The sequence below is a fragment of the Neopelma chrysocephalum genome, unplaced genomic scaffold, assembly GCF_003984885.1.
Source record: "Neopelma chrysocephalum unplaced genomic scaffold, ASM398488v2 Primary Assembly neopelma1_63, whole genome shotgun sequence".
Lineage (NCBI taxonomy): Eukaryota > Metazoa > Chordata > Aves > Passeriformes > Pipridae > Neopelma > Neopelma chrysocephalum.
In genome coordinates, this window is record NW_020897720.1 from 12687218 (window position 1) to 12709897 (window position 22680).

Consider the following 22680-nt stretch of genomic DNA (forward strand, 5'->3'; position numbering starts at 1 on the left):
AGGGGCTCCATCCCCAGCTTGTCCTCCTCTCACTGAACTATTCCAGTCCCGTTCCCTTCCACATTCAACCTCCCATCATAGAATCATAGAATCATAGAATCAGCTGGATTGGAAGGGACCTCCAAGATCATCAAGTCCAACCCTTGATCCAACCCCGCTGTGGTTCCCAGCCCATGGCACTGATGCCACATCCAGTCTCTTCTTAAAAACCTACAGGGATGGAGAATCCACCACTTCCCTGGGCAGCCCATTCCAATGGCTGATCACCCTCTCTGGAAAGAAATTCTTTCTAATATCCAACCTAAACCTCCCCTGGCACAGCTGAAGACCCTGAGCCCTCTTGTCTTGCTGAGAGTTGCCTGGGAAAAGAGACCAACCCCCACCTGGCTCCCCCCTCCTGTCAGGGAGTTGCAGAGAGTGAGGAGGTCTCCCCTGAGCTTCCTCTTCTCCAGGCTGAACAGCCCCAGCTCCCTCAGCCTCTCCTCACAGCACTTGTGCTCCAGTCCCTTCCCCAGCCTCGTTGCTCTCCTCTGGACCTGCTCCAGCACCTCAATATCCTTCCTGAACTGAGGGGCCCAGAACTGGACACAGCACTCCAGGGGTGGCCTCACCAGTGCTGAGTCCAGGGCAAGAATCACTTCCTTGGACTTGTTGGCCACACTGTTCCTGATCCAGGCCAGGATCCATTGGCCTTCTTGGTCACCTGGGCACACTCTGGTTCATGTTCAGCTTCCTGTCCATCCACACTCCCAGCTCCCTTCCTGCCTGGCTGCTCTCCAGCCACTCTGTCCCAGCCTGTGGGGCTGCAGGGGGGTGTTGTGGCCAAAGTGCAGGACCCGCCACTTGGCCTTGTAGAACCTCATCCCGTTGGAATCAGCCCAACTCTCCAACCTCTCCAGGTCCCTCTGCAGAGCCCTCCTGCCTTCCAGCTGATCAACACTCTCCCCCAGCTTAGTGTCATCACCTCATTCCTTCTCCTCAGCCGTGGATCTCTGTGTTCTCTAGAACAACTTCAGCTCTGTGGGCGTCAGAGAAAACATCGTGTCTGTTTGCACTTCTTTAGAAGACTTAGAATCTCATTCTGCCCTAAATCCCAAGTAAAGCCATCCCATCTAATGATATGTGTTCTTACACGGGTCAAACTGAGCTCAGAAGTCTGGCTCTGCCCTGCTTATGTTATCAGGCTGTCAGCTATTCCCTCATTCCAAGTAAATACCACAGATTAGGCTAAATTCCCTGCTCAACCTATGTTTACTTGGTCACTTTAATTCAATGTGAATTTCCGTTGCCACAGAAATAGCAAACAGGGAGTGTTTTATCTGCATCAGGCTGGAAACTCCTCCCTTGTTTCAGTCCTGCACAGAGGCCACAGAAACATGTGGGTTTATACACATTAATTAGGGTTCACAGTAAGCATAACACACAAAATAAAGGACATGCCACTTCCAGAGATTAGATTTCAAGATGAAAACCTGATAACGTGATTTCAATGATTAAAAATCCTCTTGGCAAGGAAGCCATACCAATTTTCACAGTTTTTTTTCTTTTGTCTTTTTTTTTTTTTGAAATCCTACGAGAAATCTGACAAAAAATCAGTGTACTAATTTCTCCACTTTTTCTTTTTTTTTCATCTGCATTTTGTTTATACCTCATCAACACAAATAAGCAGCCAGTCCTTGGAGAAATAAGTGCTTTGGCTTCTTCAAAGTGAGCCAGAGTAGCTCAGCAGTCCATCACTGTGTTACTCTAAGTGGCACATTGGCACCAGTGTCAGGTGCCCTTCCTGTGCCTCTGGAACAAGCACCTCTCCCATCAGATAAAAGTAGTTCCACTTCAATGCAGGGGAAATCTGCAGTGTTTATTAAAATAGTGTCAAGTATTCTCCATCAAGTGCCAGGGAACAGCTTTATCATCTGAGTGACAAATATTGCAAAGAGCTGCAAGCAAAAACCAGTCAGATATTCTCCAAGGGATGCACCTTCTATCAATCTGCCCATTCTCGTTATAAAAACTGCTTCAGATATTTATATACAGGACATGGCTTTTTTTTTTTTGAAACAGAAAGGCAAAAGAAAGGGGTAGGCAAATAATGGGAAGGAAGACAATGGGCTCTGGAATCTATTTCCTTGACATTTATTCAATAAAATATTTCCGAAGAAATGTGCTAAAAAATATATTTTTATATAATTTCTTTTTTGTTCCTTTTTATGGCTTCAGAGTGCTTTGTTTTCAGTTCTGTCCCCTCAATTTCTTTCCCCTAATTCCCTTCCCACTTTTCCCCTTCTTCTCCAAAGGGCAAGTGTGGGTGGGAGAAATGGAAGGTGTCTTTTCTCCTGGTCTATTTACTCTGGAGTTGGATTTGGTGAAAATCATACCCTCAGTGAATTGCTGCCATGAGAATAACCAAGAACAGAGCACGAGATCACAGCTGTTGAGGGTATATCAAAAGAGAACATTTCCTGAACACTCAACTTAGTCCCTCTCCCTTGGGCACAAGGTCTAGAGATGTCCATTACTGGCACAAGAATAAGCCCCTGCTGTGAGTGAGACACAGAATTTGGTTCTAGGGAAAGAGTAAAAGTAAGATTAAAAACTATTCTGCTAACTCCTATTCCAGAGCCTTTAACATGTGAAGAACAAATCATGAAAACAGCAGGAGTTTCTAGACAAGACCAAAAGCTGTGGCAAGAGGGAGAAGAAATCCTCCCCCAGGGCACAGAAATAACTGGGAAGTTGCTTTGGGTGTCCCTAAGGAGGCCAAAGTTTTCTGCTGCTGCTCTGCACCTGGATTTTTGTTTTATCCAGACATCCAGGTGTGGGTCTGGGACAGCCCTTCATCCTTCTGTTTGGTCTTAAGTCAAAAAAAGTTAAAATCTCTCAGAACTGCAGGTAGGAGCAGATCCACCTAATCCCAACAGGCTTTTTTTTTTTAGAAAAACTGATGGAATGACTTTGAATAAGAATAAGACATAAAAACCTTCCCCCCAGTAATAAAGATTGATGAGTTCTAAAATGGATAAAGAGCTAAGTAATCTGGTATCATAACATCAGTTCTAACTCCTTTCACTTTCATCTCACTTCAGTGCAGTGATGGGTAAAAGCTGAAATCAGTGCAGGCAATTAATGATCATTTCATGTCTGTCTAACATCCTGTTCCAGCAAAACATCTTCCTGTTCCACATTTAATTGAAGCAGGAATGTTGGCTGATTGTTTTGATTGTCAGATGTTTGTTTTCAAACACCTAAAACACTTGGATATACAGAACTATTGCATCAGAAATCTGTTTGGGGCCAGATTTCTAAAATTAATTTTAGGTGCTAAGTAATGCATACATTTAATTCAGTACAATTCAAAAAGAGAGCATCACTGCCAAACTTCCATCAGTGTCTTAAATAAAACTGAATTCATGAACTGGAGTTAATAAATGGGCAGGGAACTAGAAGCAGATAGAGAAAGCTTCTGGGATCACTTTGAAATACAAGGTGAGTTTTGAAATCCTGAGAGGAGTTTGTCTGTGTATTTTGGCACTTAAGTGTCAGATCTAGACCTTTACTAAAAATAAGCAGTGACTGTTCTCCAGCCAATTTGCAAACTGGGACACATCAAGCATCTTTTCTCTTAAAAAAATAAGTATCTGCTTTCCAGATACCTTTTTCCTCACCAACAACTGTTGGGCAAAGAAAATGCCAGCAGGAGACAGCAGGTCAAGGACCCAGGAGCACTCAGCTGACTGGAGCTGCAGCAGGACTGGGTGTTCCAGCCCTATTTAGGAACTGGAGGGCAAAAAAAGGGGGCTGGAGCTGAACAGATAAGGAAACCAAAGGACAAATGTGTTGGGAATGTATTTCACAAGGTCACCCAGCTGAGAAAGCAACCCACATATCCCAGTGCTGTCCTCCCATCAGGCTGGGTACCAGAATATTCATCTCACATGGAAACGTTCTCCCACACCCTCTTCCTCCCATAATTTTGTTTAACAACCTGCAGAAGTTACAGTGTATGTAATTCTCTGTAATATTTACAGCCTCTGGTTAAAACAATTGCAACCTATTAAAGTGTGCTACAACCTCGCAAAAAATAACCTTGCACAAAAATCCTCCACAGCTTGGTATCCCTAAATCTTAACCAGGAAAGGTAATTGTTAGCAGCAGATTTCCATCTCTTCAAAGCATAAAAGAGTCAAACATCAGACATATTTCAGAGTGGAGACACACCAAGATAGAATGAGACTCCTGTAACCACTGCAGCGTGAGGAAGATGAGGGTCAGGGACCCCAGACACAGTTCTGTGGTTGAACACAGAGAAGGGAAACCACCACAAAACAAACAGAACCCAGGGAGATGCATCAGCCCAGCAAACATCCCACCTGTTGGGAGAAAAAAAGAGTTCCTCTTGTATTCACCGAGTCATGTGCTTCCCACCCCAGCAATATCTGCTTTTTCACTCCTTCAGAAACTTGCCATCATCAGTTTCTAGTCAGGAGGATTTGATTCTCATCACTTTGAAAATCCTGAAGGACAATGCACTGCGTGGTTCAGTGCACACCATTCGAGGAAGGACCATACAATATGCCCCCAGGTGTGGAAATGTTTAAGTAGCAGAATTTAATTCACTATGGAAGATGGGTAAACCAGAAACCATCTCAGAGCAGCCTCATCTACACTGCAATTATGGAGTTATATCTAACCTTGAAATTCTAACTCTGTTACTCTGCATTTCTTCTGCTTCACTTGCTTCCCACTGCCACCACTGTGACTCACTTCATAACCTGACTGTGTTTCTGGAATTGTATTTTCCACACATATTGGCTGGATGTTTATAGAAGGCTCTGCACTTGTTATTTTCTATATGCTGTTTACTTTCTCAGTTCCTATTCCCTATTGACAGCTTTAGTTGGATATGCACTTTCTCCTGCTCAGCCTTGTCTGTACACTTCATTAATATGCTCTTTACCTATTTGTTGGTCTTTTACTAATGTGGGTTTAGATTTGTCACCTTTAGATTAGTCACCTTCTGCATTCCATCCTCGAGAAACCTGCCTTGCCCACCTTAAATGAACGGGTTTTTCTAATGAGAGATGGCAAAATCCTAAATAAAACACTTCAATGGAATGTCTCTGTCTGCCAAAAGATGAATTCCTACGGGTTCATCCCATGACAAGGACGAGAAGCAACTTTAGTGCCAGTTTAGGGTTCTGTCCTCTGTCCTGGTAAGAGGCTGCAGGTACACAAGCTTTGTCTCAGAGATTTGATTACACCAGGGAAGAAAGTTTGCTTTGCTGTTTTATAACCTCCCTTCTTGCAGGAAGGTCAGAGTATGAAGATGAGCCTCCCACTGTGCTCTCAGCTTAATTACAGGGAGGGAAGAACGAGCTGATGGACGACCTTCTCACGAAATCACTCATGCCTTGGCCTCCATGAGCTTCAGAAAGGAGCTGCAAAACTGTAGCAAGAGATAAGAGGAGGGTATTAAGAATTTTCTGAAAAGCAAAAGTGGCTGCAAAACCTTGTGACAGCACTTGAGGACTTTCAAACCTGGTTTAATCCTTAAAGGTCCAAAGCTGACTCTGTTTTTTTCAACACTTGGTGATTTTCTTCCTTTGATATTTCTAGTGAATAACTTAATTGTTATTACCCCCAATGGCCCACATATAAATAGGATTTTTGACAAAAAGAAAAGAAAAAAATCCCCAAACCAGAGAACTGACTAGATTAGAGGCACTGAGTGTCTTCCACTGAGAATATCCTGGTGGAACAGCCCCAAATCCTTTACCCTAAGAAGTCAGGGGAAGGATGTCAGGTAGACTGGCTGTATTTAAGGTGACACCTTAATCACTGTCCTGCTCCCATCTGTCTTCCTCAATCCAGTTTGGGTACAAAACCACACCCTGCTCTGATAACAGCTCTGTGGGAACAGATCCCTCCCCACCAGAAGGGGTTTGTTTGGATGAACTTGTGGTTTTCAAGCAGGAAATGTACAACACTAAGATAAAGTTTGGAAAGGCAGTTACACATAAGAGGAGTTAAAACCTGATTTTTGTGCTCATTTTCTGAAGCCCCTGGCTCATTCCACTGTTAGAAAAAGGCAAGACAATTTGTCATTTAATCACTTGGATTCACTCTTCCATATAAGCCTTTTCTATTCATATATGCAGCAAATTTTGATGGCAGAATTTTTACAGAAGACATTTGAGCTGTTAGCAAAAGCAGAAATAATTCTGTGTGTTGACCCAAATGAATAGTCCTATTTCTTACCCAACAGTTAAAATCCATAATAAGGTATGTTTCATTTAATACACTCCCTACATGCCACACAGATAAGAGAAATGAAATGTAATGAAATGTGCAACCTAATGGTTGAAACCTTCACAAAACTGTCTTTTCTTTGTGCTCTTTAGATTAGAATGATTTTTTTTTCCCCAGTAGATCTTTCAACTTCTCAACATACATTCTCTCTTTCCCCCCCCCGAGTATATTTTGATGTTGTAGCTAAATTTATCTGCAACTGATGAAAAGGGTTTCCTTCCATTTGCTTTCTCCAGACACCCACCAACGAGAATGTGATGAGAATGTGAGATGCTTTTGCAGATCTTTTGCAAGACAATTTGCCAGGGTAGATTAAGCACTTAAAACAGATTTTTCCTGTATCTCCTGCCTCATATCTACCCTGAACTTCCAATTTAATAGGCACTCAACGACATCACAGAAATAAGTAAATGACCTCAAAGCCCAAAGAACAGAAAAATACAGGAATTTTTCTTTTTTTTTCAGGTTTTGATTCTGGAACTGAAGTCTGAAAAAATTCAGCTGGTCTCAAAGGAAGGTTACCAAAACTTAGCTCAGTCTAAGAGATATATAAGAAATACTTATTGGGGAAATGGTTTTAAATGAACACTTCCATTACTAGGTGAGCACATAACTCTGTAGGAAACTGGTCCATTTTAGAAAGATGCTTTGTGCATCCTCTTTCTCTCAGCCACATCAGGACCTGAGTTGCAAAGGAATAAACACAGACCCTGTAACTCTTCCAAAATGTTGGGGGAGCAGGAGAGAAGCAGGAAGAAATAGAACAGACCAAATGAAGTGCACGTAGGTGGTTTACATTAACACTTTTTGACATATCAATAGCTTCTATTTTTGGTAGTGGTGGGCTCTTCTTCTTATTCTATAGGAGCAATGAATAGTATGACTCCCTTGTGGGTCTAAAAATTTAAAACAGCTGGAACTGAGCTGTTGCTGGAAAAACAAATTGGGTTTTTACAAGGGCTGGGGGGGAAATATTTTGTTGGAAATGCCGGGCTTCTTATTTCTATCTCATACAGTTTTCATTCTGAGGACACATTTCCACGACAAATTTGCTAAAAAGCAACATCACACCCAAACTTGCATTGAAATGTTGATGGGAATTTAAAAAAACCAACAAACAAATAGCTGCCTGCTATTTAGCAAATGCAACTCATATGTAACAGTAGGACCACGGCATAGCTCAAGATGCACCTGATCTTCAGAACCCCTTGTGAGCTGTCTGCAATCCTTTATGATGTTTGTTCCTTTGAAAATGCAACTCCCCCACCCTAACCCCGAGAAGAAAAAAAAAAAAAGGCAAAGAAAATAGCATCTGCCTTCTTGCCATTGATTCCCTGGAAGAAACCCTGGACTTTATTCATCTCTGTCAAGCATTTGGAAGCAGACATTCATACATCCCAACAATTGAATCCAACTCCACAGGCACTGCCAATTCTTCTCCAAGGCAGGGGTGACATGCTACACTGCTCATAGGTCATCTAATCAGCGGTGAAATAAAGAACTGCCAGACCTCATAACATCGAAGCTCTCCCCCAGGATGGAGTGAGCTGCACACACCGCCGGGAATTGGGGCACCAAACGTTTAAAACCTGACTCGAAACTCACTCCAGCTTAAAGGTTTCCATTTTAATTAACTTGTCTCTGTTTACAGGGGAGCGTTTTGCTTTGCCATCACGCCACGGCACGGCAAAATCCAGCAAGCTAAGCAAAGCTTTGTGGTCGTGCAATTTAGGAAAAGAAGAAGGAAAATAGAGAAATACAAAGCTATATTTGCCCTTAGTGTACAATTGCCAGTTTGTAATAAGGTGGTTTTTATTTCTTGGTTTTATTGTTTTTTTTCTTAGGCCGATGTATATTTTTAACCCAGCAAAGAGCAGAAAGTGGGTCAGAGTCATAACGGGGGAAATGCAAAAAATTAACTCAGAACTCCTCGTTCTTTCCAGGGCTTGCAGGGAAGAGCCAGTGCTGCTGACAGAGGGCAGAGGGGACCTTTAGCAAGAGAAGCAGCACCTGAAGAACTGCCAACACCATCTGTGACCTAAACCTGAGGAGCCCAGGAGCCACCCAAGTGGCTCTGAGAAACCTGTTGGCAGCTCTGGCCAGCTCTGAGGTGGGAACAGGCCTCCAAATGAAGGCAAACTCATTCTAACCTGCACTTTCCTTCACAGCCCTCCTGCCTCAGCACAGCCAAAGGTCAGTGCCTCCAGAAGGACATGATTAAAAGCAGAGGCCTTTGTCTTTTCAGTGGCCTTGGAGGGGATGATTTTATTTGGAGCAATCTACGATGCAAGGAAAGGACTGAACTGCAGCCGCGCTCACAGTTACAGATTCTCTCTTTAACCTGATTCTTTTTTTTATTAGTTCTTCTTCATCTGTTTATTGGCCCAGGGAGTACAAGGGTGGAATTGAATGAGGAACCCAAGGGAGTTTCAGTCTCAGTCAATGCAATTTTCCTCTCTTTAGAGCCTAAGCACAAAGCCAATTGCTCTCCAGAGTTCCTTAAGCTCTCAGCTGTCTATGAAACCACATTCATCATCTTCATCTCTACGTTCTTCTCACCCAACACACTGGTCCTTCAAGTCCTACAGACTTTTCCCCCCAAAACTTAATGAGTCTCAAAAACTTCAGTACTGTCTTTTTGTTTGGTTTTGGTTTTTTGGTGTTTTTTAATGCAGCAAAACACACAGAAACAATGTTTCCGTGCATAGATTTCACATTCATTGTGCACATCAGAAGGACAGGGGGAACACAATTAACAGGCAATTAAACAGTAGTAAGTGGAAAGAAATTTAAGTGAACCAGAAACCATATTAACTTGTTCATGGGCACTGAGTTCTTCAATGGTCCTTTGGAATTGCTCCAGGAGTGTCATGGAAACAGTCAGTAAATAAACAGCAGTGAGGGGAGTATCTGTTCTTTATATTCTTGTAAATAGGACAAGAAACAATCACCTCAAACTCCAGCAGAAATATTCTGACCCAAGACTAGAAAATCTTATTTAAGTCAAGAAGAACAAAGCTGTTCTTTGAACAACAGGCAGTAGGAATATTCAGTGTGTTAACAGACTTGATAAATATTTCTCAGGAAAAGCAAAAGGATGGGCCAAATAACACCAAGGTCTTGCCAGCCTTCTTCTATTATGATTTAAAATCTTTTCATAAAATGGTTTATCCAAGCACCACCTACCCTTCAGTTGCACAAACCCCATCCATCCCAGGCTGTGTCATCAGCTCAGGTCAGAATTGGGTTCTACGACCTCTGCAACTGCCTTTTCTTCAGCAATCCATTATTCTCTCCTCACGCTCTTCAAATGACTGCTTAATCACAACACTTAGTCCAAATATATGAGATTTTAAGTTTATTAATGCAAAAATGTCTCTAGAGCTCAATTTGTATCCCATCACAATTTGCTGCACTTTAAGCATATGCACCAACTATTATTCATGCAATCAGAAATGTTTTCCTGATTGCAGTTATGCAGTTTTCAAACATGTATTCTAACTGACCTTATTAAATATGCTGAAGCACCACTTACACAAAATCACACAAAAGGCACAGTTCCTCGGCTGAACCCTCAAGTAGCACTTACAAGCATGAATCAGTGCTAATTGCTTCACACTTCTCATCCCTGAAATTACAGCATGGGCAAAAGTTCTCAAACAAACAGCTGTGCAGGTCACAGCTTGGCAACAACTCGCTGGGCAAGTTATTTGCTCCCCATCCACCCCCAGACTCTTTTTTTCTTTTTAACCCCATCTTCAGCCAAATATTCTGAGGTTGCAGAGAACATGTTCTTTCTCATCACCTGTATGTCTACTCTGAATTTATGAGTATTCCATCACAATACTGTAAAATAAAATCACGGCTTTACCATCCGGAACACTGAAGTTCAGGTTCTAAACAGTGCCACGTGCTTCATGAGCAGAAATTCTGAGGCTGAGTGCATTCTTGGTAATTTATTTTATGCCACATAGTCTGTTGTCAAGTTTTTATGTGTGTCTGTTCCAAAATCAAATGATTCCTTTAAAGTTTGTGTGTTAAATAAAAATCAAAACGACGAGAAGTCGACAACTTCTCTGGAAACATGTGCCCTTTTTCTTCAGGAGGCAGAAACAAATTACAGAACTTGATTGCCCACAACTTTCATCCTTGTACAGTCAATGACCCTTTCAAAAGAGTTGCCACAAACATCCTTCAAATTCAACTGGAGAATGTTTTAAAATTGCCTTTACAAAAGTGTCTGGTGGGTTCACATAATTGTGTCTCCCAACCTTTAGCTATTAAGTTCACCCCATATTGACTCCCAGCAGGAACAGTCTGAAATATATTATATTATAACAGTCTGACTGGCATCAGTTTGCATCAGGAAAGGATCTAATTCACAGTTGTGGCTTTGGTGTCTGGTTTTTGTTTTTTTTTTTTATAAATTTTATTAGAATTCATAGAGCACTTGGATATTACTTATGAAGTGAATGTTGGAGAACTACACCTGGGGACATTTACTTGAACACATGATCCACACTTAGGCTTTGGAATCAAGATGTGCAGAAACACTGTGGTGTTAACAGCTGGAAAGAAAACAGAAATAAATAATAACCGCTCTAGACATAACCTTTCAGAGCAGAGAGGGCCACAGAGACGTGCTGGTTTTGCCTGGAGGCTGCACCCAAGTCTGAGGGAAGCAATATGTGGATGTCAGTGTGATGTGCAAAGACCTTATGGCACATGTTTGCTGTCAAAAAGGACAGGATGAGAGAAGATGACAATGATTGTGGTGTGAGTCCATGAGAAGATGACTGCCTTAATAAAGACACCTTTAAATAAAGATCTATAATCACAATTATGGTCTAATGGCACTGAGGATGAAGCTGAATAGGGCTCAGAAAGCTAATTTTACTTTTGCTTCAGTTTTTCCTGATCTTAAAAATGTGAATAATAGAGGGAAAGGTACTTTGGAATGCAATAGTATTTTAAAACTGGAGATTACTATTCTGCTTTAAGATTAGAGGTAAAACGTGGCTTTAGATGAAACATTAAGTTGATTGACAGAGTTATGAATATTCTCACACTTCTCTGACTTACATAATGTGATATGTAGCCTTTTTGCAAACGAAGAGAATGATGCACATCTGATTTCTCTCCATAAATCATTTCAGCTTTAGCTATAACAGCACAGTAAACTCCCAAAGAGTAACAGAACAAGGCCTGAACGGTGCTGAATTTCCACTCCTGAGACAATTCAATAATCAGATGCAAGTCTGAACTTTTCCCAGAGTTGCTCAAAAGGCAATGAGCATTGCTTAACTAATGCCAACAAGGCTATAAAAGGAACAGGAAAGCAAAAGGTGAGGGCTAAGAATGACAAACCCAAAGCAAGAGGCGGCTGAGGAGGAATGAACCAAGCGGCAAGAAGATGTTAAAAAGGAAAAAAAAAATTGAGACAGAGGAATTCTCCTCTGAAATGTTGGCTCTGCTCAGTGGCACTTACTCAACTAAGAATATGCCAGGATACTGTGCTGCAGTAATGAAGACACCAGGGTTCAGATCATGCATCTTTGTTGGCATTTTGCTGAAATGGTGAAGTCACCAGTGCATTAAGAGAGGCTTCAAATGAGTGATGCCATCCTTCCCCTTCATACACAAACCCATTAGGTTCTTTCCAGCAATAATGAAATTCCTCTTATAATGATTTTTCCTCACTCTTGAGAACATAATTTCTGTCTATGAAATGTTTCCCTGAAGAAACAAAGCCAAATAAGGAGTTTTGCCTTAGTTACCTTTGTCAGTGCATTTATCCTGGTGATTTCCTAGGAAAGTTAATTTTGGATTAAATGAGTAATGATAAACAGTTGTCAAATGTATTCATTCCTCAGGAAACATAGAGAGAATGTAATAAGCTGTTTCCTCTCAAATTCAAACTGCAGTCAGTGAAATGATTAGAAGTGATGCACAGTTAGACTGGTTGAAAATATTCTATAAAAACACACTTTGATTGAAAACAGCATTTTTTATAAAATGCTGTTTCCTAAAGATGGCATCTGCTGTCCTGAAAAAAAAGGTGAATGTTTTGGTTTGCCAGAACTTTGTGCTCACAGTCAGAGAAGACTCAATTAAGAAAATAGTTAGTTTTTCCACACAAAAAAAAGAATAATATATTCCACTTGGTTCTAAAAATTAACAAAGAAAAGATTTAATGGCTGGAAAGATCAGGAGTAGGGTGAAATTCTCTTAAGACTTTACTGAAACAAGAGGTCCTTATGATATAAGGAAAACATTTCCAAGTATATCACTGACCACAGCTCAAAGAGATTTCATAGCTGGGACTGGATGACCTTTAAGGTCCTTTCCATCCCTTAACATTCTAGGATTCTGTGGTAACATGTCTGTAATTTAAATTATATTCAGAGATCAAATACAAAACTCTTTGGGTAACTCTACAGGAGAGGGAGAAAGGAAAAAGCAAACTCCAGCAGATGAAAATAAATAAACAACTAAAGATGTGGGTGGCACAGGACCGACCTCGACCTCACAGCTTTATCATTTCTATCACAGAGTCAGATTTTGAGTCCCTGTGTAGCAAAAGGAAATAAATAAATAACAATGATTTCTAAGTAAACCCCATCTCTCTAAAAAAAACCCCACAGCAAACAAAGCAAAAAATTAACAAAAATTGCTGTAAGCCAACAGGACAAGGACGAAACTTCTCACCACAGTGTTAGTCCAGAAACGTGTCTCTGAGCTCTGTTCAATTCAGGAGCTCTGGTTTTGCAGACCTCAGCAGGAAGCTGATACCAGCCTTTCATGACAACAAAGATGCACTGTGCATTTGAAATGGTTCTCATTATCCTGAATATATGTTAATCTCCTTAAACATAAAATAGATCAAACAGGCACAGATTCATCCTTACCTCAAAGACAGAGAATTCCCAGACTAGAAGGGAAAGTGATTCTGAGGTTTTAATGTATAAGAAGAGAAACTTAATGTTCAAAAGATGCTGCTCAAATGGCAATGTCTTTTTATGCTCACTTTTCATGAAGCTGTTCCCAGGGCAAAAAGCTTTATTTGAAACGGTTTCTAAGAGCTGTAGGATGCCTCAGAAATTTTTAACCCTGTAATAACACAAGGGAGGGAAATTATTTTGTGATTCTCTTTTCAGCTCCTCATTTGCCTCGTTCTATTAATCATCTCTTATGTAAGAGATGCTGCAGAAACTCCATTTCGGAAAGTCAAATGAAGCCAAATAATTTTGGCAGACAGAGACATCAGTCATTTGTGCTTGACACGTTTCAAATGGCTTGGTTTCTTTCAAGTTTTGTCCCCAGCAAATGAGCATGTTTTCAAAACCTATTCAGATCCTATTAATGGTACTTGAATAAGCAGAAAAAAATACTGTTACTAAAGAGGACAATTCCTTTCTGTAAAATGAGCCAAACCAAACACTGTCACCTCACCACTAAATGTCGTTTATCACTTCGGTTTGTTCTTTCGTAATTTTTATACACCCAGGTTTCAAGTCGTGTTAAACCACTTTTAACAACCATTAATCATTATTGCTTAAAAAAAAGTATATTATCTATCACATGGTGGAGTCACTTGTGCCTCCAAAACTCCTCCACAAGTCCAGGAAGACTTTGCCACAATCAAGGCACCGATGTTTATATTGAATTTGCTCTTGTTTGTGCCAAAAGGGAGTCAGAAGGTTTCACTGCTGAGGGGAGAGAGAACCAGGCAGTGCCCAGCTGCTCCACGGAAAGCCAGCAGGAGGTTATGGCTCAGGGAAACAAAGTTTTCCAGGTATAAAAGGCTAAATGCCAAACTGGCTTCAGTAGGAAAAAATTACAACTGAGCCAGGGAGATGATTTCCTTCTTGAAAGTCAATGAAACCACGGATCAAAGGTACATCTTTATAGAATGTAGGTAGGAGGTTCAGGCAGGAAAATTTCTTAACTCCATTGAGAGCTGAAGTCGTAAATTTAACACTGAGGCACCTTGAAATTGCACATGGACATAAGATATATAGAGATATGTGTGTATATGCATATTTATGTGTGTATATCCTTATATATATATTTATGATAAAAGACATGGAGCCTGCTTTCCTTTGTTGATCAATTTATATATGTGCACACAAAGAAGAAATCAATTTTCTTGGTGGCATTTTCTTGAGTGAAAGGACATGCAGCAAAGATAACCTTTAACCACTGCAGGAGAGAGGGAAATATGAAAGGCCCTTAGAAGCACTGGAGTAGAAACACTGCCACTGGACACAGCAAGTTCTGATGACCAGAGGCTGTTGCCTGCTCTGTATTTCTGCAGCATCCTTGGATTTACTCTTCAGCCCTGTTATGGGAATAGTCTCCACCCCATGGAGCTTGCAGCAATATGTTCATCCTCAACCAGCAGTTTTCTAAATTGCCCCTTGAACAGCACCCACCAAGGTTGTTTTATAGTTTCCACGTAGCACAGGCTGCAATTGCATCAACATTTCAAGTTTAATTACAAGCCCAAGATAAATACACTCTTAGAAATAACTGCTTAGAAGTTATGTGACACATTCCACTGGAAAAACATGCAAATTATTTCAGCTTTCTTGATGGGCTCTAACAAGATTCCACTTTTTAAAAGCCACTTTATATACACATACACCCCTCTTAGGTATTTTTACAAGGAGTTCTTAATTATTCAGCTGCAGCTTCTCAGTTCCATCAGAGGAAGATGTAAGAGGGGCTGTGAGGATGATCTGTAGGAATGAGACTGAGCTGTTAAGTCACTTTTCAAGAGCTGCCACTGGATTCTGGAGATGAGCTGAGAACAGATCTCTGAATTGCCTCTGGCCCCATAGAAACACACACAGTGAGACTGAACAGCTTGTCCACGTTACTGCATCAGCTAAATTCTGCACTTAACATATTAATTAATCACAGAAAAACCCCAAACAAATTTGACTTACAAATGGCTACAAGCCACTTACAAACACAGCAAAAAATACAGTTAATTATATTAGTCTATAATTCTATGTTAATAACGTTCACTGCTATCAAAGATGTTTATTTGGTCATAAATGATCTAACTTTGTTTTTCCAGGAACTATTGTTACAGATCCATTCCTCTTCAGTCAGCAGTCAGAGAACAGATCAACCCCTTCTCATTTTCATCACACCCAAATCTGATCACTGATCTCTTCATTCTGTTCAGCTCCCTGGTAAATCTGAAGTTTCTACTTTGCAAGATTTAGGTTGGAGCTGTAATACCCTCAGAACTGGGAGGTTTCAAAAGCTTGTTCTGAAACTCTCCTTCTGAAGGCAGCAAATCATCATCATCATCATTATCATCATCATCATCATCCCCATCCTGCTGGTCCTGCTGCTCTCTGGGTATGACCGTGATAAGCACCGAGCTCAGAACTCTCTTTTAACTGAAGCATTTAAACTATTGATCCTCCTTCCCACAATCCAACTTTATTTAAACTGAGAGAGAAAGAGAGAGAGCAACAAATAACCCTGTCTGGTGACCACACAAACAAAGATTTGCATCTGTTAGGCTGGAAAAAAGTTGGGTTGTGGTGGACACCCCTCAGTCACTGTTATAATTCACTTGTCAGGACTCACAGCACTTTTTATACACTTTAAATTTACACAATAGTAGCAGGCAAGAAAATAGGAAACCACACACAGCTTTTGGAGACATTCAAAGGCTATTTGAGATGTTGAAGAGCTACACAGAAGCAATTTGAATGTTTTTTACAAGCACTTTCTGGGGTTTTTTTCACCCAATACATTCAGCAGTAAGTAATCAGCTGCCTGCTTTGTGAGGCTGTTGGCAGGGGTAGGGATGCTACTTCTGTGACTTAAAGAGTCTGTTGAGACACGTCTCTTGAATGTAGAGAGGAGGAAATAACCCAAAAGAATTCACTTCAGTGTGGCACGATGCAGGAAAAAAAAATAATCCAAAATGCAGAAGCATTAAATTAATGCTCTCTAACATACTGCTTCGAATAGTGCTTTAGAAAGAAATATTTCCATCCAAAAAAAATCGAAATTCTGAGATCAAATTTCACACGTACATATCGTGTTTGGTTTCCAATAACTATCAGATGTAGGGGACACACAGGGACCAGGCATTGCAGCTAAAGACAAAAGAGAGCAGGAAGCTTCCAACTGGGAAGCAGATGGCTCCCTAAGAAGGGAAACCTCCTCCTCAAATTTGCCTCCAATTTTTTCTGTCCGTTTAGAACGAGCTTTTCCCTGTCACAATAACAGAGTTTGGAAACCAGTGTTGTGAGATCAGTACAAAACTCTCGGAGATCCAACAAAACGTCCTTTGTCTCCAGGGAATTCCTTTCCCACCTGGTCTAACAGCCTGTTAATGCTCTAATTGAAACGGTTTTTTTACATCCTGTGACTCACGACTCTCCCTCTGAGCCTGTGGGCTGGGCTTTTAAATTTTTAACTGTAAGATGACATTACCCCACACCTGCTTCCCTCCACATTTAATATTAAAGACAGAGAAAATACAACAGACTTTTTCAAAGCTGCCTTGCCCCAAACCTGCTCTGATGACCAGCACAAAGACCACTCTTTAAGACTTTTGCAAAGGGCCTCCAAATTTTTAACTGCTTTGATTCCAGATATTCTATATAACAGATAAAGTAATCCCACCATCTCATGAAAAATATTGTGTGTATCAGCAGAGAGCACTTTAAGCATTATAAACATCCAAAGAATAAGAGAGAAGGGGCTACAAAAAAAGAAAGAATAGTGATTCACAAGGAATCACAAAAAAAAAGTAAATCACAGGTTACAGCATTAAGAAAAATAAAGGTGTGAGTTGGATCAGCTTCCAACTTGTGGCTTCCTAACTTATTCTATACAGTCTTGAAAAACATACAGGATGAGAGTCAGATGTAACCAAATAACTCAAGGAATAAGACATTAAAATGAAAACACCTTCTGCAAGTGTCTAATGCTCTTCCACACCACAGAGAGCCTTCAGGCACTCAAGCTGCCTCTGTGCAGCTAATTTCTCTCTAAAAATACTTTTAGATAGTTACACCACTTCTGAGCCATTGCACAAACCTCAAAGGCAATCCTGCACACCCACTGATTTGCTTAGATTGAACTTTGGAATCTCTCAGTGTCTTTGGTTGTGTGGTGGAACGTGGTCAGTTGGGCATTTTCATCCCAGCAAACTGCTCCACAATCATCCTTCTGGGGCCTTCCCCAGAAAAAGAACTTTTCAATGGCTGTTTCTGACTTATTTAATTTAATTTATTTAAATGTATTTATTTAATAAATAAATTTCTGACTTAATTTAATTTATGTTAGAAATCTAATTTAATTTACGTTAGAACACTAGTAAGTTATTTTTGCATTTATTTTTTGGTTATGAACACATAGCCAGACATTCAGACAACCTGAGTTTGGAATACACTAGAACAAGGTTTTTTTAGTTAAAAATATTCGAAGCTGTTACTGTTAAAACGTGTTGTTCCTTGCAGGTGGAATTTGAAAGAGTAAAATAATTTGTTAAAAAAAGCAAGTAATGTCCTGATGAGAAGTCAGCTATTTTTTTAATGTCATCTTGCATATTAGAAAAGCCACATCTCTGAAATTCTCAGCACCAACTGCATAGAGTGGATTGTGGAACTGTACTTATTAGACAAATGGTGAGACTCAGTCTGTCAAAACTTACTTTCAAGTTCATAATGTCAGAAAATTGCTCTTCCCGAAGCATTTAAAGCAAACTTCTGACACACTGATGAAAATTAGAAAAAAAAAATAAATTTTGCTTTGAATTTCTTACTCTCCAGATGGCGTAGAAATATGGGGACATAACCATAAAACTTCATGTTCACAAAGCACGTGAATAGAAAGATTATAACATTAATGAATTCTACTTTCCACCATCCTTTTTTTTTTTTTAAGAGTAAAGTGTATTTTTCCAACCCGGCTTCTACATTTCTAATCCATTCTTTTAATTCTTCAAAAATCCATGAACGAAGAAAGTAGAAGGAATTTATTCAATCTGTTGGGTTTTCGGGGAAAAAGACACCTTTGGTTTAAATTCCCTACATTTTATAGTTTCACCTAACCCCCACCCTTTTCAGATAAGTTTAATATATAATTATTTTTGCCTAAAAAGGTTTCTTTTCTCTGGAAAGGGGCTTTCCCTTTCTTTCAATTGGCTGCTGGGCATCCTCTGTCAAAAATGATGGATATTCCTTTGTTCTCAGCCCAGAGAGAGAAGAAACCCTCATGTACAAAAATTCTCACGTGGTCCTGAAAAATTCTAGTTTTTAGGAACTTTTATACTGCCCTCATCCAGCTGAAAAAGTCCCAGTCTGGGACTTGAATATCTTAAACTTTGCAATATGCCTATGAAAAATCATATTTTTTATTTCTCATATTCCTGCCCCAGTCTCCCCATGGGAGCAGTGGATCCAGCCCCTCTGGATAACACAAGTTCTCCCTGGCAACACTCACTGCAGCTCAGCAACAGGTGAACCCCACACCTGATAGAAACCACTGCCCTCTGTGCTGCAGAGTGGAAAATTAAACACATTTTTTACATGCCAAGTTCCTGTGTAGATTTTGTATCAGAAAACCCCGGGGTCACCAGGGCATGGCAGGGAGAAAATGCTTTAATTCTACCCCTCTTCCCGATATATTTCCTTCTGTGGGCTGCTTGTTAAGGATATCTTATAACTGGAGAGGGAAAGCCACATTCTCTCACATTTCCCACTGGAGATCTGCATTTCTTTGTCCCCTTTTGCGAAATAAGTAGGTTATTTATCTTCCAAACAGAAGATCACTATATCATATTAAATAGCAGGATTTATTAGGATTATAACCTGGCACCAGTCTCTTCCATGCTGCTGACTGCCTCAAGTACACCAGCTGCACTCATTTATATTCTGTAATATCTATATCTAGAGAAAAGTTAACAACTCTGCAACCCAAAGACACTGACTTTGTAAGATTTAGTGCCATTTAAATACGAAAACTCTTGTTCCACTCAGGACTATACGTTGATTGAGCTTAAAGATTGTGTATCAGAAGACATCTGAATATTGACCTGAGAGGTAGGATCCATCTCAGCTGGTTATCTGGCTTTCCTTTAGTCAATAAGCTGGAACAGGCACCATTCATCTCATTTTAACACCCAAACCAGGTCAGAATGAACCACATCCCAAAATTAATCGTTCTCTGCAAAACAAGCACAACCAGTTGGCTGAAGCACAACCGTGGTGTAACTGGCTCGGGTTAGATCAGATGAATCACATTTAAAGTGTATCTTTTGCTCTATTAAAGCCTGAAAGATCCCCAGCCTGGCAGAATCCTGGAATGAAACCCCAAGGCTGAACTATCACTGCACTGCTGACTGAGCACTTTGGGCGCTGCAGCCGCTGCCCTCGGAGAGGGATTTTCGTTGCCCCTTCAGACAAGTTGCTCCCTGAAAGTAGAGATCTGTCCTCCCCTTTGAAAAAAATGAAAATAGTTTATAGGTGACTTTGCCCTGCCGAGGCAACATATGGCACTTGAGTTAATCACAGCAGGTGTTCCTGCAGGAACCATGATTATTTCAGCTAACTGTGGAATGATAAACAGGGAACACCAGAGTAATGAGAAGCGAGTATGGAAAGGAAAGGTCAGGGGAAAGTCCCAGCACTTTTAGCACCTGATATTTTAGCTCATGGAAAAACTGACTTTTCCAGAGAGATGGAGTCAATGTTGGCCTGAAGAAACCATTTCCTAAAGTACATCTAAGCACTAAGTACACTCTAAGTCCATCTGAGGTACTTCTGGGGCCACAGCATGGTGATCATGGCAAGCCCCACAAATGCTGCTGGGTGACCTGTGCAGCCCCTACAGGAGTGGCACGTTCCACAGTTCCCACTCCAAAGGGGTTTGGACAGGACGCTGGAATATACAGCAGTTTAGTGGTGTTGGTCATCCAGGAAACCTGAAGGGATGTGAAATGAAAACGAGCTTTTTAATTCCCTGACTGGCACCATCGTGACGGAACTGCCCTTCCTCTGGGATCTGGTCCCAGCCAGAGTGTCACAATTTGTCTTCTTCAGGGAATAACCCCCATAACAGCTCCAAAATGGCCAAGACAGTGGGAAAAAGAAATATCCATGCAGATGTGATGGATGGCTTTAACACAGTGACACTTGAAACCTGCATTGGTCCTCTGGTCCTTAGATAAAAACCATAATAATACTCTTCAGCCCAGTCATGGGCAAGGATGGTAGATTTTAGCTACAACCTGGTTTCAGTTTTTTGGGGACAGGCTGATTAATCAGGCTGTACGTGGGAGAATCTGATTTCACTCCTATGGTAAACTCAGGAACACAGCAGCAGCTGTGTTGGACATCAAACAGCATGACTAGGCATGGACACAGAGAGCCAAAAAACACCCTTTAGCTTGCACTATATAAACCAAACCAAGTCAGCCAGAGAGATGACTAATATTATAATGAGCTATTCGTATTTGTTATTTTAAATGCTATATAATAAGGTGTTCTGAATTAAAAGCAGTGCACTGCAATGTGGGAGACAGAACAATGGAAAACCTAGAATTCCAATGAATTCAAGTTTTTCTTCATTTTAAATTAAAATATTTATTGTTTGGTTTTGTGGTATTTTACCTCATCAGACCTATTGCAACAGTGAGACAGAAACAACAGAAAGAGCCTTCCTGTTGAGATTCAAGCCCTGCACTGACTCAAATCCAAAAGCAGACAAGGCTGCATGTCTCTCTCTCTCTCCACAATTTTTTCCTCTGCTTATTCCTCTTGCTCTCTTATTGCTCTTACTTATTCCTTTTCTGGTCTCTCTGTCCTGCCTATCTGAAATTTTACAGCTGTGCACTTTTCCTGCTTTGCAAAAACATTTAGCAATTCTCACACTCCTAATTCTGGGATTTGAGAGAGACATCCTCACTTATTTATTTAACTGCAACCACACGGAACCTGTGCTCCTTTAAGGAGGGTTTGAAGTTTACTGTTATCTTCCTAAACAGCTGCATTTAGCACTGAACAGAACAAAACATTGCAGAACATTATTTCAGAGTAACATTATCTAATCTTATGCTTTTCTGCTACACAGCAAAGCAAAGGAACAATCTTAATTTATAGTGTTTTGGGACATTCAGTGCTGCTGAGACTGACTCCTGAGAACCCTGTCAGGGTTCACCCCATTACCTCTGCCCAAGGAACCGTGCTGGAAAGCATTCCTTCATTCCTTCTGCCTTCCTCTCCCTCGATCCCATCAGTCACTCAAACAGCCCCAGGAGAGCTCTCTGCCACCACAATGCTGCTCTTTGACAGCCCAACTCAGCAAAGCCACAGGACTTTTGATCAGGGGACCAGAGCACAGCCCTGACCAAGCCACCTCAGCATCCCAACACAGGAAACATTGGAATATGAGTGGCTCCAGAGCTGACCACTGCACACAATCCAGGGGAATATCCCTGCCTCTCTCCCCCCAGAGAAGTAACCAGAGAGAAAAACCTCAACCACCTTGAAAAGGTTACATAAAGATGATGCCCCATCAAGAATCAATCAGAAAGAACTGCACTACTATCACATAAAGACAAAAAAAAAATAAATCCAACACCCTAATATTTAAAAGCCACGTTTTAGATGTTTGTCAAGCTTGGAAAATGACAGCCACATCCACTGAGAGAGAACATCATGTCCCAACTCCCACAGAGCACAGCCCAGCAGGAGCCACAGGAATCACGACTCCTCCTGCAGCCTCTCAGGAACAACAACAAGTTTCAGCAATAAGGGACCATCAATAGTTCGTGAAGCCTCTTCTCTCCCCTCACCCATCTCACCAGAAACAACAGGAAAAACTGTCTGAGGGTCCTCTGGGGCTCGGGATTTTCCAGAGCCACCTCGAAACACAAGTTTTCTTCTGTCACAACTACCCTCATGTAAAGCACTGAAGTTCTCAGCACCACCTGATTTCAAATTGGCAGTTCTAAAAACCCAATAAGGAGAGAAAAAACAAACCAGCCCAAATCCTTTTGGCTGAACACATCTGTAATCAGGACACAAATCCCAGAATTCCCAGATCAGTCAGGCAGGAAGGTTCCAACAAATACACAACTACTTCCATATGCTCAGTACACACAGAAATGGACATCAGATATTTTTCAGATGACTCTGATGTGCAACAAATGTTTGGGGCTACCCTGATGGTCCATTACTTCCAAGGATATGCCTTGCAGCCACTTGTCTGGACATCTGGGCTCAACCACCTCGGCTCCTGTTCCTTCCAAGAGTCAGGAACTGCCACTTCCTCAGGAGATGTTTGCCCCAGTTACAAGGAACTGGATCTCTTCAGGCTTCCTAAATGCAAATG

At 40.9% G+C, this 22680-nt stretch overlaps 1 protein-coding gene across 1 annotated transcript in view; it reads right to left on the reverse strand.

The window, feature by feature from the left end:
• The window catches only part of SPOCK1 (SPARC (osteonectin), cwcv and kazal like domains proteoglycan 1), a 229447-nt gene extending 216107 nt beyond the window's left edge, over positions 1-13340 (reverse strand). Inside the window, exon 1 of the mRNA XM_027682817.1 lies at positions 13215-13340. Within this exon, the coding sequence (XP_027538618.1) occupies positions 13215-13340 (126 nt within the window). The remainder of the gene's footprint in view (positions 1-13214) is intronic.
• Between the last annotated feature and the right edge of the window lie 9340 nt (positions 13341-22680).